Source organism: Prosopis cineraria, unplaced genomic scaffold, assembly GCF_029017545.1.
Source record: "Prosopis cineraria cultivar Desert tree isolate PC_DT_omini unplaced genomic scaffold, ASM2901754v1 PC1600, whole genome shotgun sequence".
Lineage (NCBI taxonomy): Eukaryota > Viridiplantae > Streptophyta > Magnoliopsida > Fabales > Fabaceae > Prosopis > Prosopis cineraria.
The window spans coordinates 1-17,437 of record NW_026556925.1 but is presented as its reverse complement, the minus strand read 5'-3'; the positions used below and the strand labels follow the sequence as shown (position 1 = coordinate 17,437).

At 35.7% G+C, this 17,437-nt stretch overlaps 1 protein-coding gene across 2 annotated transcripts; it reads right to left on the bottom strand.

The window, feature by feature from the left end:
* Window positions 1-11,976: 11,976 nt before the first annotated feature.
* LOC129300458 (uncharacterized protein YKR070W-like) lies at window positions 11,977-16,697 on the bottom strand. 2 transcript variants are annotated; one of them, XM_054939033.1, is made up of 12 exons: window positions 16,506-16,697; window positions 16,313-16,416; window positions 16,159-16,194; window positions 15,624-15,697; window positions 15,363-15,403; window positions 14,621-14,692; window positions 14,312-14,513; window positions 13,421-13,516; window positions 13,254-13,321; window positions 12,856-13,054; window positions 12,674-12,757; window positions 11,977-12,362 (listed from the first exon to the last, which is right to left on the bottom strand). In XM_054939033.1, the coding sequence occupies exons 1-12, from the start codon at window positions 16,613-16,615 to the stop codon at window positions 12,303-12,305; spliced, it is 1,146 nt and encodes a 381-aa protein (XP_054795008.1). In that variant the 5' UTR covers window positions 16,616-16,697; the 3' UTR covers window positions 11,977-12,302. The 2 variants fall into 2 exon arrangements, with proteins under 2 accessions (XP_054795008.1, XP_054795009.1); XM_054939034.1 differs by lacking the exons at window positions 15,363-15,403; window positions 15,624-15,697 and having other exon boundaries at window positions 14,621-14,699.
* Window positions 16,698-17,437: the final 740 nt, after the last annotated feature.

Sequence of the window (17,437 nt, the reverse complement as noted above, 5' to 3'; positions counted from 1 at the left end):
CATGATTAGTTACATCCGCATGCATCATTACATATTAATTTTTGGTTACTGAGACTTTTAAGTCTCATTCCCCGTGGTTAATATTTTTACAGGAGCGAATCCGGCCGAGAAAGCACCAGAGGTGTAATTATGGTGTATGAGACACCATCTTTTACGTTGCCTCTTATTTTGGATTATACAATGTATCTTGTGCCAACTTAGGACATATCTTGTCTATGGAGCATGTAAACTCTAATCCTTTTTATTAAATGCATTTATATGTCCAAGAGGATTATGTCTGTCCCTTTTGATTCATGACCTAATTTAAATAACATGCTATGAGGATCATGTCTGTCCCTCATGGTTCTAATTGCTTTTTGAGATATTTTAAGACCTGTGGTATATTGTCTTGGATGTATCATGGTAGAAATTTTTCTACCATGATAAGGGTATGATAAGGGTTCAATGAAAAAAAAAATGATTTCTTGAATTAATAACTTGCGAAAAATCGGTTTGTAAATTTGAGGGTGTTACATATTGGTATCAGAGCATATAGTCGGTTGGCAATATACATTGTTATGGTGCTTCTCATTGTATGGCCATGATATAGCTAGGCTAATTTTATTATTTATATCTTGTATCCTTTAGGAGGGGAGAGAAAATGCCTGTTACTCGTGGTAACTCAGGATTCCAACATGAGCACCTGCCACCGCCACTGCCAAATGAGGAGCCTGACTTGGCGGAATTAAGAATGCTTGTAAAAACATTAACAGACAAGGTTCAAGGATACGAACAAGAGTTGACGGAGCTAAAGAGGCAAAAGGTAACTGAAAATGGAGATAGGGCTCATGTTGAGAGTCATGTGGGGGAAGGCAGTTCCTCACATCCTGCCACTCTGAGAGATCATGAGTCTAGAAGGAAAGAAATTAGGCAGGAGGAACAGAGAGCCCCACCGACCATTACTGATGTGTGGGAAACTGTTAGGAAGTTTAACCCTCCTACGTTTGATGGTAACCTTAAACCATCCGTGGTAGAGGAATGGGTGAAGAGACTCGAATCCATCTTTCGAGTAGTCACATGCACCAGCAATCAAAAAGTACAAGTAGCATTAGTGCTCCTAGTGAAAGGAGCAAGAGATTGGTGGGAGACAGCAGGGCCCAGGGATGATTCTACACTCACCTGGGAGGAATTCAAGGAAAAATTATTCAGGCATTACTTTCCATCAGAGTTAAGGTCTGAGAAGGAAGCGGAATTCCATGCCTTTAAGCAAGGGAACCTCGATGAGGACACATTCATTGCTAAGTTTCAGGAGTTATCTAGATACTCCACGTACCTGCAGTATAGGGATGATTCCGAATGGAAGGCTAAGCGCTTATTGGAGAAGGCTAGACCAGAATTGAGGGAACAATTGGCTCATCTAGATATCCGAGATTATGATGAAATGTGCATAAAACTACAAGTAGTAGCTCGCAGTAAGAAGGAGGTTGAGAGAGAGAAGAGGGGTTATTCATATAGTAGACCCCCAACCTACCCTCGACCCACCGGAGGCATTATGAAGAAAAACCATCAGGGTTCGAGTAGCTCATGGAACCAAGGAAGGCAGAAGGGTCCATTTCAAAGGGGCCAAGGACAGAGGAGCTATCATAGTAGTTATCACGGGTCACAGAGGAGCCCAACAGTATCTACCCCTGCCCCGAGTACAGCGAGCTCTCAACAGTGCACTAAATGCGGGCGTCGTCATTTCGGACAGTGCTGGGTCTGTTACATTTGTGGGAAACCCGGTCACATTGCAAAGTTTTGTGGGGACAACCAGGGCTCAAATATGAAGAACCCTTCCCAACATCCTACTGTCTCTGGTCGTGTGTTTGCTCTTACTCAGGACACCATGAACTCCCCAGATGCCATTAGAGGTAACATCAAAATCCTTCATCATGATATTGTTGCACTATTTGATTCGGGTGCTACACACTCTTTTATTTCTGAAACTTGTGTAAAGAACCTTGATTTGCCTGTGTGTATTTTACCTTTTGATATGAATGTGTCTACTCCTGCGGGAGAATCTGTGAGGACCGCTAAGGCATGCCTTAACCTAGTAGTCGAGTTTAAAAATAGGAAAACAACTATGGACTTAATTATCCTACCACTGAGAGGTATGGATGTAATTGTGGGAATGAATTGGATGGCTGCAAATGGTGCTATCCTAGATTGTAGAGAGAGGAGTGTGTCTTTATCTTCTTTGTCGGTGACCCCAGTCGAGACTCAAGATCATGTTTTCTTGTCGGCGGCGCAAGTTGATAGATGTATGAAGAAGGGTTGCCAGGCCTACATGGTTTTCTTCTCTATCCAAGCTGAGATTGATGAAGGCGTGAAGAATATCCCAATTGTCAAAGAATTTGCGGATGTATTTCCAGACGAAGTCTCCGGTTTACCCCCAAAGCGCGAGGTAGAGTTCTCAATTGAATTGGTACCCGGTACAGGGCCAATTTCTAAGGCTCCTTATCGGATGTCCCCTTCAGAGTTAGCGGAACTGAAAAAGCAAATCGAAGAGCTACTTGAGAAGGGTTTCATCAGACCGAGTGTTTCACCTTGGGGATCTCCAGTCCTTTTTGTAAAGAAGAAGGACGGAAGCCTCCGATTGTGCATTGATTATAGACAATTGAACAAAGTAACCATCAAGAACAAATATCCACTTCCGAGAATCGATGATTTGCTGGATCAGCTTGTGGGATCCGCAGTTTTCTCAAAGATTGACTTAAGGTCAGGGTACCACCAATTGAGAGTGAGAGCAGAGGATATACCTAAGACAGCATTTCGGACGAGATATGGGCATTATGAATTCATGGTGATGCCGTTTGGACTTACGAATGCTCCTGCGGTATTCATGGATTACATGAATAGGATCTTTCGACCCTATTTAGATAAGTTTGTAGTAGTGTTTATTGATGACATTCTTATTTATTCAAAGGATGAGGAGGCTCATGGTGAACATTTAAGAATCGTCTTGCAAGTTTTGAGGGAACATAAGCTTTATGCCAAATTAAGCAAGTGTGAATTTTGGCTCCAAGAAGTAAAGTTTTTGGGCCATGTTGTGTCCAGAGATGGAGTTGCGGTGGATCCTAGCAAGATTGATGCAGTGATGAAGTGGGAACAGCCAAAATCTGTTACAGAGATACGAAGCTTTTTAGGTCTAGCAGGTTATTATCGTCGCTTTATTAAGGGATTTTCGCAAATTGCGATGCCCTTAACTAAGCTAACTAAGAAGGATGCCCCATTTATTTGGACTGACAAATGTGAAGCTGCTTTCCAAGAATTGAAAAAGAGGTTAACCACTACTCCAGTATTGACTATTCCTGACCCTGTGGTGCCGTACACTCTGTACACTGATGCTTCTTTAAAGGGTTTAGGATGTGTTTTGATGCAAAATGACCGAGTGGTTGCCTATTCCTCCAGACAGTTGAGACCACACGAGGAAAATTACCCTACTCATGATTTGGAGTTAGCTGCAGTTGTGTTTGCTCTGAAGATATGGAGACACTACTTGTATGGATCTAAGTTTCAAATCTTCAGTGACCATAAGAGCCTGAAGTATTTATTTGATCAAAAAGAGCTTAATATGAGGCAGCGACGATGGATGGAATTTCTAAAGGATTATGACTTTGAATTACATTACCATCCGGGTAAGGCTAACGTGGTAGCTGATGCCTTAAGTAGAAAGACTATTCATGCTGCACATTTGATGGTTCATGAATATCATTTATGGAACAGTTTTCATGATGTTCCAGTAGATGTGATTGAACATCAAATGGCCGCACTCCAGGTAGCAGACTTTGAGAGCAAATTCTGGGAAGATCTCAGAGTCTCACAGCAAGTGATGACTACTTAAGGAATATAAGGAAGGAGATAGTGGTAGGTAAGGCCCCAAATTTTACCATCTCTGAGGACACAGTGATGAAGTATAAAGGTAGAGTTTGTGTACCTAATGATCCAAGATTGAGGAATATCCTTTTAGAAGAAGCTCATAGGAGCAAATATACAATTCATCCCGGTATAACTAAAATGTACCATGATTTGAAGCGAGGTTGGTGGTGGCCAGGAATGAAGAAAGATGTAACTGAATTTGTTTCTAGATGTTTAACGTGTCAGAAGATAAAGATAGAACATCAGAAGCCAGCTGGAACACTGCAACCGTTAGATATTCCAAAGTGGAAATGGGATGATATTTCTATGGATTTCATCACTGGACTGCCAAGAACACCCTCGAGTAAGGATGCTATTTGGGTGATAGTAGACCGACTCACCAAATCAGCTCACTTTTTGGCGATCAAGTTTACCTCTACATTAGAGAAATTTGCTGAGATATACATTAAGGAGATAGTTAGACTTCATGGTATACCCTCTAGAATTGTGTCAGATCGTGACCCAAGGTTCACTTCAAACTTTTGGGGTGCGCTACAGAAGGCTATGGGTACCAGACTGAGTTTTAGCACCGCATACCACCCCCAAACAGATGGACAAACAGAGAGGACGATCCAGACTTTGGAGGACATGTTGAGAGCTTGTGCCATTGAACTACCAGGTAGTTGGGATAATCATTTGCCATTAGCTGAATTTGCTTATAATAACAGCTATCATTCTAGTATTGGGATGGCGCCTTATGAGGCCTTGTATGGAAGGAAGTGTAGATCGCCTTTATGTTGGACAGAATTAAGTGAGAGGAGTATCATTGGTCCAGAAATTGTAGAGCAAACCACCCAGAAGATTGCAATGATTAAGCAAAAATTGCTAACCGCTCAGAGCCGACAGAAGAGCTATGCTGATAAGAGGAGACGGCCGTTAGAGTTTGAAGTAGGAGATCATGTATTTTTGAAGGTTTCTCCAGTGACAGGCATTGGTAGATCCATTAAGGCAAAGAAATTGACACCTAGATTTATGGGCCCGTATGAGATCTTGGAGCGAATTGGATCTACTGCATATAGAGTTGCATTACCTCCACAGATTGCAGGTATCCATAATGTGTTCCACGTATCACAGTTGAAGAAGTACAACCCGGATCCCTCCCATGTTATTGAACCTGAAGAAGTAGAATTGAGGGAGAATTTGACCTTTAGATCCGAACCGGAGCGAATTGAGGACTTTAAGGACAAACAACTACGCAATAAGACCATCCGACTCGTGAAGGTGATTTGGAAGGGTGGAGCCCTAGGTGATGCTACTTGGGAGACCGAGGAGAGTATGAGGCGAGATTATCCACATTTATTTGCTTAGGTACATAGTTTCTAAGCTTATCTATTAAATTTTGAGGACAAAATTTCTAAAAGGAGGGGAGAATTGTAACATCCTGATTTTTATATAATAAAGAAATTGTGGAATTTAGGTTTTGAGGAAAAAAATGATAATAATAGGAATTTATATTATTTGAGGTTATTTAGAAATAATATTATGATTAGGTATTTAATTATGAATTTAAAAATTTAAATTTAAAACCACATAAGCAATATTTAGTTAAGATATAATACATAAATAATTTTTTTATGTGTGTGTTAAAAAAAAAAGAGAAGGTAGAAGGAACAAAAAAAGGGGGGGTGGAAGGTTGTTGTTTCTAAGTCCCACATTGGTTAGATGAGGGAAGAGAAGAGGTGCCTTCATGTATAAAAAGGAGGGGGTGTGTGCATTAGGAAGCATGAGAGGCTAAGATGCAATTTAGAGAAAATTGCAACTTTGGGCCCAAAGGTTTGAATAATTAAATTCAAACCTATAGTTTTTTTTAATATAATTTTGGGACTCACAATCCCATTTTTATATTATTTTTCTCTCTTCCTCTCACGTTGCTCGGCGTTTTCTCGCAAGGGGGGATTATTTTCTTTTTTCTTCAGGTATGTTCTAACTTTCCTGTTTAGATTAGCATTTAAAAATTTATTTAATTACAAAATTAATTTTATAGTTATTTTCTAAATAATATTAGCTTTCTAGTGATATGATTATTTTGTAGGATAGAGTAAATATTTTGATTAGGATTTTTCTATAGGATAGTTAATCTGATGATATGATGGATTAAAAATATAGGTTAAAATTCTTAGGGATATAGTAAATATTATAGAATATTTTCTTAAGGTTGAAACTCATGTTTAAGAATTTTTGAGTTAAAATCTAGATCTATATGGTTGAATTTATGTGGAATCTGAGATGTAGGGATAAATCTATGATTATTAAATATTTATTTAAGTATGAATAGGTATTTTTGAGGTTATAGAAAGGTGATTTGAGGCTTCAGGATAATTCTAAAATTTTTAATTTATTTTTAGATGAATTTTTAGAATGTAGAAGGATGAAATTGTGATACTAGAAGTGAATTGAGGATAAAAAAAATAGTTCATTAGGGTACGAGAATTTTAGAAAAGAATTTGGGAAGTTAAATAAGGCATAAATCTTAAATTAGTGTTAATATGGACTATAGATTTAAGACTTTCTAACTCTTTAAATTAGAGTTATTTATTTTAATGTAAAATTAATATATAGTATTGTGAAATAATTATGTAGATTATATTGACAAAGATAGTGGTGAAAAAGGAGTTGTGAAGGGGAACTTGTTATTCAAGACACAAGGTAACCATTATTAATGTGTTGTGATGAGTGTGTTTGTGAATGGTTATGTGTTGTTTTGTTGTTTGGAAAAATTATGAATTATTGAAAATAAATACTGTATATACTTGTTTGAAATTATTGCCAAGTGGGTTAAAAATTTATTTTTGTTTATCATGATGAGATATTATTGTTCGGATATATTCCTGTTTGGATATTTGAATGATGCATGACTTGTCAGGGTATTTTAATGTATGGTGTTAATGGGAATTTCTGTTCGGTTAATTATTACCACGTGGTAAGCCCTCATTGGACCCAATGAGTGGCGTGTCGCTTGGTCCAACTCACCTTTGGCCGGGTGATTTGGCGTCCGAGCATGGTGAAAGGAGGATATAAGGTGCAGTCATGCAATTAAATACTTGTTCGGTTTGTTTGAAAATATTGTTCGGTTAAATGTTTTGTGTGCCCACTTAGCAATCGCATGATTAGTTACATCCGCATGCATCATTACATATTAATTTTTGGTTACTGAGACTTTTAAGTCTCATTCCCCGTGGTTAATATTTTTACAGGAGCGAATCCGGCCGAGAAAGCACCAGAGGTGTAATTATGGTGTATGAGACACCATCTTTTACGTTGCCTCTTATTTTGGATTATACAATGTATCTTGTGCCAACTTAGGACATATCTTGTCTATGGAGCATGTAAACTCTAATCCTTTTTATTAAATGCATTTATATGTCCAAGAGGATTATGTCTGTCCCTTTTGATTCATGACCTAATTTAAATAACATGCTATGAGGATCATGTCTGTCCCTCATGGTTCTAATTGCTTTTTGAGATATTTTAAGACCTGTGGTATATTGTCTTGGATGTATCATGGTAGAAATTTTTCTACCATGATAAGGGTATGATAAGGGTTCAATGAAAAAAAAAATGATTTCTTGAATTAATAACTTGCGAAAAATCGGTTTGTAAATTTGAGGGTGTTACATAAAGCATCATTGTATACTCTCTTAACCTTAAATTGAACCAAGAGCTTTCTTAGCAATATCATTGTGTGGAGAGACGTCGCATGGATTAACCAGCTCAAACCTTAACTTGAGGCCACCAGGAAATATGAATAAGTTATAAAAGTGACTTGGGTGAAAAAAATAAACAAGTTAATGTGCACGTGCGTACATAATTCAAGTAATTAACTAAGCATTTTGTGCATAAGGATCTCAAGTTGACTTTACTAGTTTAACATTTTTATATTTGTAACTTATAAAATTATGTTAACTCATTTATAAACTCAGATTAAATACAAAATCAGTTAAACTCGTGAGATTATCTTCAAATTTATCATTTTTATATTTTTAACTTATAAAATTATGTTAACTAATTCATAAGCTCAAACCATATGCAAGTCTGATTAAACTTGTTAAGCTCACCATTTTTTTTTTGAATTGAGCAAGTTAAGTATATAATACGAAGAATTTAGTTCATGAAAGTTATAAGACTTGGTTCAAAGAAAAAGAATTTGAAATGCAAAAATAATACTAATAAAAAAGAAAACAAAAATATTAAAAATAAGTTTCCCTATTTTAAAATTTTCATGTCTTGTGTATGGTAATTCATCAATATAGATGAATTTAATTTTAATGATTTATATTTTTATATATTTAAATTAAATTATAATCATATTTTAATAGTGATTTTTTAATAGAGATAAATTTTTAAAAGTTTACAATTTAAATTTATAATATGAGTTTATATTCTTATGACGAGTTTATTTAAACTCGCGAGTTTAACGACCTCTGTTGTAAAGAATTGCAGCTGTTGAAATAACTGGATCTTGACTTTTGTTTCTTTATCAACAAAGAACTGTTTGAAAATTGAAAAATCTCAATCTTTATCCATCATCACCGTATTAGTGAATAGTGTGATGAAAATATCCGCACTGTCTATAACAATGCAATTGTTTTTAAACGGATCTCCTTATTCAAATGGGAACATTCGGCTTGGGAAGGAAAGAATTAATATTTAATTTTGGCCTTAAATAAATACATTCATTCACGAGAACATGGACGTAAGTATGTAAGCCAGTTGTCAAATAGAAAAGAGCAGAAAGATAAGCGATGTCATTGAGATACACAACCACCAAAAAATACAAATGAATGGTTAAAAATATACCAGTAAGACGGGTCGTTGTGACCTAGCCTAATGACCCTAGCTTGGATGGGGATAAGAATAAAATTTTAAAAAAAAATCACTACACGAAAATATTTTTGACAATTTTTTACTCAGTATTCACCTATTTTATTTTTCTCTTATTTTTCCTTTCTTTCAGACCAAACGTGAAAGTCTTGAGTCTTGACCAAGGTCACAAACCTTTTTTTTTTTATATACTCTTTAAAACCTATTTTTTCATAGTTTTTTAGGATTTAAATTGTGAAGTAAATCTTTTTAGGATTATGTGAAGTAATGTTTTTAGAATGGGACCAAATATTGAACCAAAAGGTCAATGGTTCATGATTCATATGATTTAATCGGATTAATGGTCAAATCAGTGACATGATAATTAAATAAAAAAATTATATATGTATATAATAATTTAAATATAAGAAATAAACATGAAATTTATAGTTAATTTAAAAATAAAACTAAATATTTTAAGTTTATCATAATTTAACAAGCCACATGATATAATATAATATTAAATGATTAAAAAAATTGATCATTTTGTAAAAAAAATTTAAACAATTTAATTTTTAAAAATCAGATCTGATTCTCAACTTGATCTTGATTTTCGATCCAATAATTGGTCCCAAATAGTCCAACCCAACTCAATTTTTAAACCAATTTTTTCACATGTTGACCGAGCCAAACTCTAAACCACTTTGATTTTTAAATTATTGATGTGAACTATGAAGTAAGTTTTTTAAAATTTGAATTACGAAGTAATTTTTTGTTGTAGAAAATATATTTGTCCACTGTTTTTTTTATGCACTCCTCTCTTTTCAACTATTAGATAGAATCATAGAATGAACGGTGAGATCCTCCTAATTTTCATTCAATGCACAAAATTCACTATATGTGATCAGAATCCGATTAAAGATAAGGAGCACTATATAGTTACAGTAAAAATGGATTACACACGCGTTGATGTGTGAGGTTTATTACGTGTTTTCCTCTGCCGCATATTCATATTTCTTCGGCATCCTCATATTATATCATCATAATTCCTGGGGTCCATGTATGAGCAAGTAGACCCCAGGTTGCCAGCATGTTCTTTATTTTACTTTGATTTGGTTAACATATCGACTTAATTTTAGTGTTTTAATTTATTGCCATTAAATCCAAAGAATGTTCCTCTCTCTTGCAGAACAAATATGCTATAATCAACTTGATAGAACTAAAATCTGATTATATCTATTAGTTACATTTTTATTATAATATAGAAAACGTACATGTAGTTTTTTTTAAAATAAGAAAGTGAATGCAGGTTGCTGTGCTGCCTTTGCCCTGGTGGCCTTGCTCTGACATTTGAAATTAAAAAAAAATGATAAACACAGATTTTATAAAAATATTAATATTAAATTAATTTTTTTTAATATTGATGTTCTTAAATTTTAATACTTTTTATTATATTTTAAGATTAAAATTTTAATAAATTTCTTACTTATCATTCTCCCTTTAAATTTTATGGGGAAGGAAATTGGCGGCATCGGGTGAGGAGCTGAGATGTACGGGAAGGAAGACTTCTGGAATGAATGGGTAATTTTAGGGAGTCCACTTCACGGCATTTAGCATTAAAAATTTACATGTCTCATAAAATATAATAAAAATAATGCATCAATTACCCGAGGTGATAATTTTGTCAAACGGAACCCACAATCTTTAATGCCAGGTGTCGCTTCAGTGGGACAGGCGGATCGAGTTAGCTGACAATCGCAGCGAGTCCTCATCATGTTTCCGCCGACCCATTAAGTTTATTATTTTCTCCACTCCCTCCTTTCCTTAAAATAAAACAAATTTATTTAATTTTATGCTCACTATAAATAATAATTATATTTTTTAAATTGTTATATATAACCTTTTAATGTTATTCTTGGTGGAATTGAAAAATATAATAATTTTTCTAACTATATTATATCAAGAATAAAAATAATTTAAAATTGTTTTGATAATAAATATGGGAATGAATATAGAATATGGCCAATAAAACAAAGCGGGAAAGAGCTTTCTAAGACGTTTCTATCAAAAGCAAGCTGCAAAGGACAATAATATAGCATGAATGACTAACACAGCCAGGTCCCAACACAAACAAGTTGAACAATAATGAAATCATGTCTCCAGTTGAGTCAAGTGGAGCATGCCTTTTTCTTCACAGATACCAGATACTAATAAGGATTAATTCAATTAATAAAGATTTAACATATAATTTTTAAGGTTATTAAGCTAAATCTTGTTATCAATATGAAAATCGTTAGCTGTAAGTACTCTCTTGTAATTATTTTTTAGGCGTAGAGACATGCAAAATCTTGATAAATTCATGAGATCCAACTTATAACAAAAGGATATCACAGGGCAAGTTCATGGTTTAGTTATGGACTCCGAATTTCCGATGCTCTTGAGGAGTACTTCCTTGTTCCTATCCTCAACTGATATTTTCTATCTAAAAAAAAAATTAAATAAAGTTAATTATTGATATAACTGATTGGTCGAGATGGGATGTAAGACATTAATTTCCACATCAACATGTGTCATCCCAGCTAAGAGAAGAGACTCGCAATGATAGATACGTGTCTCCCGTGGACTGTTGGAGAACAACAATACAAAATGCATGGTGACGAAATTGCGCTTCTCAGATTAATCTGAGATTTTGATAACTTTGCTATACCAGGGAGAAGCATGTTCACCCAATTATTATAATTCACTTCATGCACGTCCAAACTAAATGTTGACTATGAGGATAAGTACAAAACCATTTCGGGTCGTTGCAATTTATTCAATAGTTCAAATATAGTTTTGAACGTTACAGCTATGTCCAGAAATATGCGTCTCTGTTCTTTATATGGAATCTCCATCACTGTTAAACTGCCAGTAGATCTTGAAGACAACCAGATTCTTGTGGAGTTTTCCAAAATAGAAATGTTGAGCAATAACTAAAAGAATTTGCCTTGTTCTGGCATTTCACTTGTAGGGATTGCAGGAACTTGTCGGTTCTGGAACGAAAGGGCGGTTGCTTGCTTGTTTGGATCCAAGATCACTTTTTTTTTTTCCCTCTTCGGGTAACAATCAAATAAGATTTTCTTTTCTTTTGCTTTTTTTTAGTTTCATTTCCTGCTCAAAATAAAAAAGAATTCTTAACCAAAAAAAAAAAAGAATTCAATTTTCCATCAGGTTTGAAGTGTGAGAAGGTAAGCAATAAAATTATAGAAAAGAGGGGTCTGTCACCAAATTCGATGCGCAGAGCGGTCTTTCATATATTATTTTTGCTACATTTTAGTTTTTACTGGCAACGGGTTTGAAGGAGAAACTATAAGAAATGCAATACAAAGGATAATAACCCTTTTTCTCTTTTAACCTTGATCACAAGATACAAGGGGATAACAAACCCATCAATTTCAACCCAATCGAAGCTTTAAAATTTTCATTCAGTGACTTCTGCTTCAAAAGAATACAGAAGAATCATAAAACTATTATCATTTTTCAGTTTCCGGGACTCGTAAGCCTCGGTCATGGAAAGCAACGGCAACCTACAAGACGCATTCCTTTGCCAAAATATAGTCCACTGCTTCTTCCACATTGTCAACAACCTGCAGATTACGTAAAGATGAGTGTTTCCAGAAGTTATACAAATGTGTTTAAAAATCTTATAAAAAAATTTTTTCATGTCATGTGCCATGTGTATTGCATTACTCTAATATGATAATCACTATATTAATAAAATAATAGTTAATCAATGGCAGGAGGTTCTAGAAAACAAAATTGAAGGTTACGAGAGTTAACTTTGAACGTTTGAAGTGAGAGAAATCATATGCAGTTGTCTCAAAATTAGAAAAGTTTTATACATTTTAACCTTTTTAAAATATAGATAGTCTTTGGTGGGAGAGGAGGTGGGGAGTACCAGATCCGCTGGAAACTCGTGATGATTTTCCTTCCCCTTGAAAACTCCAGTTCTCGTGAGAATAGAAAACCAAGGATGTCCAGCCTGAAATGAATCAAATTCGATTCTCACAGCATTATTCGTCTGCAGATAAAATTATGCATCTCACTGGTGAAACATAATTCACAGTCCCAGAGCCAAACCTGTCTTGCACCTTTGATGTCAACTGCAGGATTATCTCCAATCATGTAAAGAGTTTTGAAACACTGAGCATTCTTATGATTTACGTCATGTAGATCATCAAGTGATAGCGTGACTTGCTCTAACACAAGTTCTGCATTCTTGAATACAGATGGATGCGGTTTGCCAAAACTAGTATATTCTAGAGCGTGAGGGTGAATTCTGCAAGGGAGCATTCCAAGATAAAAATTAAGTTTGTTAATGAGAACAAAAGCTACGCCAGGATACTAATCTATATTTTTTTTTTTTTTGGCTGCGTTGATGACGAGGATTAACGAGAACAGTATTCCTCATCTAAGTCGTGTTCAATTAGAGGAACCAAAATATAGGCAAACATAAGTTAGATATCAGGCATTCTTACCTATTGAAGATGGACTCCAATGCAATTCTAAAAGCTCCCATGCCAAGACGTTCAGAAGGAAAAGCAGTCTAACTTTGGTGCGGCCTCATCAGTAAACATGGTATAGTATTTTAAAAGGGTTCCATGGAATCTCCATCTTGCCGTTAATATAACAAAAATCAACAAACCTGGTACTCAAGGTCATCATTTGCAAAGAATAAATGAGGTTGTGGTCCAACATTTCTTCCAGGAAGACCTCCTGTCCTTAAGATGTCAGAGAGAACCTGAACAATATGTTGTGGTCAGTCACAGATCTACCTGTCATGCGAGAAGGAAAAAAAAAAAAAACAGATTTAACAACTACAAAAGAGTACAAACGTAGAGGCTGATTTTTTTTTTTTTTTGGGTGCTTGAAAACACAAGGTACCATTCAAGAACGATTGTAACAAACCAAGTATTATCGATGAGAGCCTTTTGAGGTGTCAGTCTTAATAGTTGAATGCTTCTCAATATAGCCTCTTTTGGTGAAACATTAATCGTATACCCCTTTTTTCTATTCCTTTCCTGTTCGTTTGTTTTAATTCTTTTGGCCTAGCTATAACGTGAAGACAGTTATGGTCCACCAATAGCCGAAGCACAGAAAATTTGCTACTATCAAGGAATGTGGTGATAAATTTTGTCAACACAAATATTGTATCGAGGATGATAAAATATGCTTGAAGAACAGGCTTAGACTGGTTATTTCGATCTGCTGAAAACATCACCAAATTGGATTTGCTTAAGCCCCGTACTACCATGTGGGTAACTCCTGAGATGCAACTTTCCATCAAGGAAAGCACCAAGTCGTTCATGATGTGTTTTTTCACGCCTCTTTGTGACAAACGAATATTGCATAATGGTTAAACTTCAAATTGACCGTTGGATGCTTATAGTAAAAGATGTTTAATTGAACTATAACTATTACAGACTGTGGTTCAAAAGGATGAGCTAGAAAACCATTGCACATAATATATCCCCTACTAAATATTCAAACGTCAAATTAAGAAAATTCATATGATAAACCATAGAATTTTAGTAACCTGTATATCTCTGCTCCAATCAACAGGGTCACTAACTACAAAAGCTGCTCTAACCCTCTCAGAGCAGACATTATTTCTCGGAGCACTTTCCTTTAATTCTGAATTCTGATCAACAACCAACTGTGTTGTGCATTTCTTGTACGGTGCCAGAGGATCAATATGTTCAAAGCATGATGCATATTCATCAATTGAAATGACATTTCTGAAGATAGAAAGCAATAAAAGCAAAGTCATGAGATATTACAATTAACATTACACTGTTTAACGTTTCATGAAATATCAAATAAACCAGTCATGTTAAAAATTTACTTGAAACCATATTCAGACATCACAGCAGCAGGTTCCCCTTTTCCCACAGCAACAATGAGTTCATTTTGAAATCTGCAAACTGAAAAATCTATAAGATAAAAAGACTAAGATAATATAGGTTCTCTCCATTAGGAAATTACAGGAGTATATAGGTACGTGACTCCAGAATTGTTTTAGGATGACTAAGAAGCAATCCTCTCAACTTTAACCTTCTGATACATGAACCTTGGCACTTTCAATTAAGACAATTGACCCACTCAAAATTTAAACATTGGGAAAATAGGCCCTTCCTTTCATACTGTGCAGATTGTAGAGAGCCATTTTCACACCAAGTTCTTGGATATAGTTGTTGGTTGTTATTAGAAACTTAGCATGATAACAACCCACAACATCTAGCTATAAAACAATTCAAATGGATTCCAGTTCAATCTATGAACTCATGGGCAGTACCATGCTCATGATATAAATTATACTAAAACCTCCAAGCATCATGATATAAAACAATATAAAAATTTAATGTTATCCTAAGATCACAATAGATCTTCGTATTTCCTATAATAAAGCATAACATGGGACAACGTGGATCCACAAAAAATCAGAATATGTTCTTGAAGCCTCGAGCTTCTTTGAGAATATGATCATTCAAACACAAAGCTAAACATTCACATTGCATCCTGAAATGCAAGGTGATCTTTATTAAAATTCAGCATATCGTGATTTTACACCACTTTAAAATGCATACCGATTGACCAATTGTTTAAATGGAGAATGGCCCTGAATGACCTGCATAATGATCGGAGTTAAATGATTAAGGACAAAACTCCTTGATTCAAGGCCAAAAAAACAAAAATAATAAAAAACTTAAGGAGAGGATTCATAACAATGAAGGTAAAACTAGTCCATTGGTGCTTTGAATGTTTACATGGATATGCATGCAGCAAAATAGAATAGTATACGAGGAAAACGAGAAAGAAGAAGAGCGGTTACTATATTTTCAAAATACCTGTGAAGATGATATATGTAGGCCTAACAGACAACTAAGGTCAGAGGCTCTTCTAGATTCAGGATAACCACCGCCTATGCAAAGGATAATTCAAGAACCAAGAAGTGAGGTATTCTGAAAAGGCGATAGAGTTCATAGAGTTGATAGTTCAATAACTGATGCTACTGATACTACTAATAAATTTGACTATCCAAAACCAAAAAACTAAAAAATATATCACACAACATGGCAGACAGCATTTAAGTCTCACAGTAATCATTTTTCAATCGTAAGTCACCAGTTAATGATAGAAAATTAAGGCAATGTGAATATACTAATAGTTAATGGAAGTTACACTAGCTTTTGCGAACAAGGAAGTATGGACAGAGGCTTATACACAACGAGATTATATCCATTCTCATGCAACATTCTCAATAACTGTCCAATGCTCCAGCCGCCATAACGAGGAGGATGCAGAGCAGAGTTAAGATTCTTTAGAACTCTTTTAATCAGAATACATAGACTTGGTCGAGAAAGACAGAAAGTAGCATCTCACCATTTGTCAAGAAAACGTACGGGACTTTCATTTTACCTGGCAACATAAAGAGAGGAAAAAGTACATCAGTCCTTGACAGCGATAATAGGATGCTAAACCAGCAACTTAAATCCTCAGAAATAGTAGGTGCGAAGTGAAGACATGCAATTTGTACCGGCTTCGTCATATAACCTCCTTAACGCAGCCGCAGAGCCACCGATGGGGGAATTCCCGAGCACAATGACACCGTCGATGTCGAACGCAATGCCGAAAGAAGGTCTGGAAATTCATGATGAAATCCAACAAAAATGAGTGTGACGCTCTGCTTCCAATTACAGAAAAATGAAATAAGGAATCGTTTCCCGAACCGTTCGGATCGAGAAGAAAGCTCAGAAAAAGAGCGAGAGATCAAAGCAGGATCCAAAATCCGCCTTCTCCTTCGGCTCTGCCAGGCTCTGGTGAGGATACGCAAGGTCATCTTTGTCGTCTTTTCCCTAACAAAAAGGCCACACGAGAGCAAGAAACGGCCGACAAGTGCTCCCCAGTTCTCCTGCTTCCCCGGCCACGAGGTCAGCTACGAGTAGCGTCGTCTGCTTCTGCTCCAATAAGCGTCTCACAAATGTGACCAATCACAATAGAGGCCTGCCGGTAAGTAACAACATTGGGGAACTTGGGCTCAAAGATTTGGGCCGATGGTTCTCATTGCATTTCACACGGCTGTTTGCTGACAAGCCCCATTCTTTAAGGATTGGATACCATGCTTCGCATGAGAATGAGGATTAGATAAGTTACTATTTAATGTATATTATTTGTAACCTACTCATAATTTTTCAGGGTTGATGTCAAAATGGGTGATGGTCGACAAGCCCGCTCAAGAGAGTAGCGCCACAAAATGTGCTGCAACTCTGTTTCATCGATGAGCAACCAAAAGAAAAGGGGGACTTCTAACACTTCCTGCGCTGAGATAGGGATAACGCCTACTATATTCTTCAATGGAGAAAGTGTTTTCTTGGTCTCCTTCGTTATAGGCCACGCAGTTAAAATTCAAAGGCACATCATCAAGAAGAGTTCCATCCCAAATACAAAATCTTGAAAGCCATTCCCACTTCCAATCAATATCGATCATAGCAGTTTCATCATCCTGGTAATCAAACACTACAGACAAAAATTTGACTACAGATTAGAGGACTGGAAGAGAAAATATCCCAACAAATCTTATTAGATCAATAAGAGTTCACTAGATAGATTTTCATGAGAAGAGAGCTTAAGCCCTCGTTTAGTAAAGATACAAAAGAAAAGT

Excerpts from the sequence above, each read along its gene's own strand:
- LOC129300458 (XM_054939033.1), bottom strand. The coding sequence starts at position 16,615 with ATGACCTTGCGTATCCTCACCAGAGCCTGGCAGAGCCGAAGGAGAAGG. Across the intron at positions 16,417-16,505 it reads CTTTCTTCTCGATCCGAACG|ACCTTCTTTCGGCATTGCGT; the intron begins GTTCGGGAAACG and ends ATGAATTTCCAG. Across the intron at positions 15,698-16,158 it reads GTACGTTTTCTTGACAAATG|GCGGTGGTTATCCTGAATCT; the intron begins GTGAGATGCTAC and ends TCCTTTGCATAG.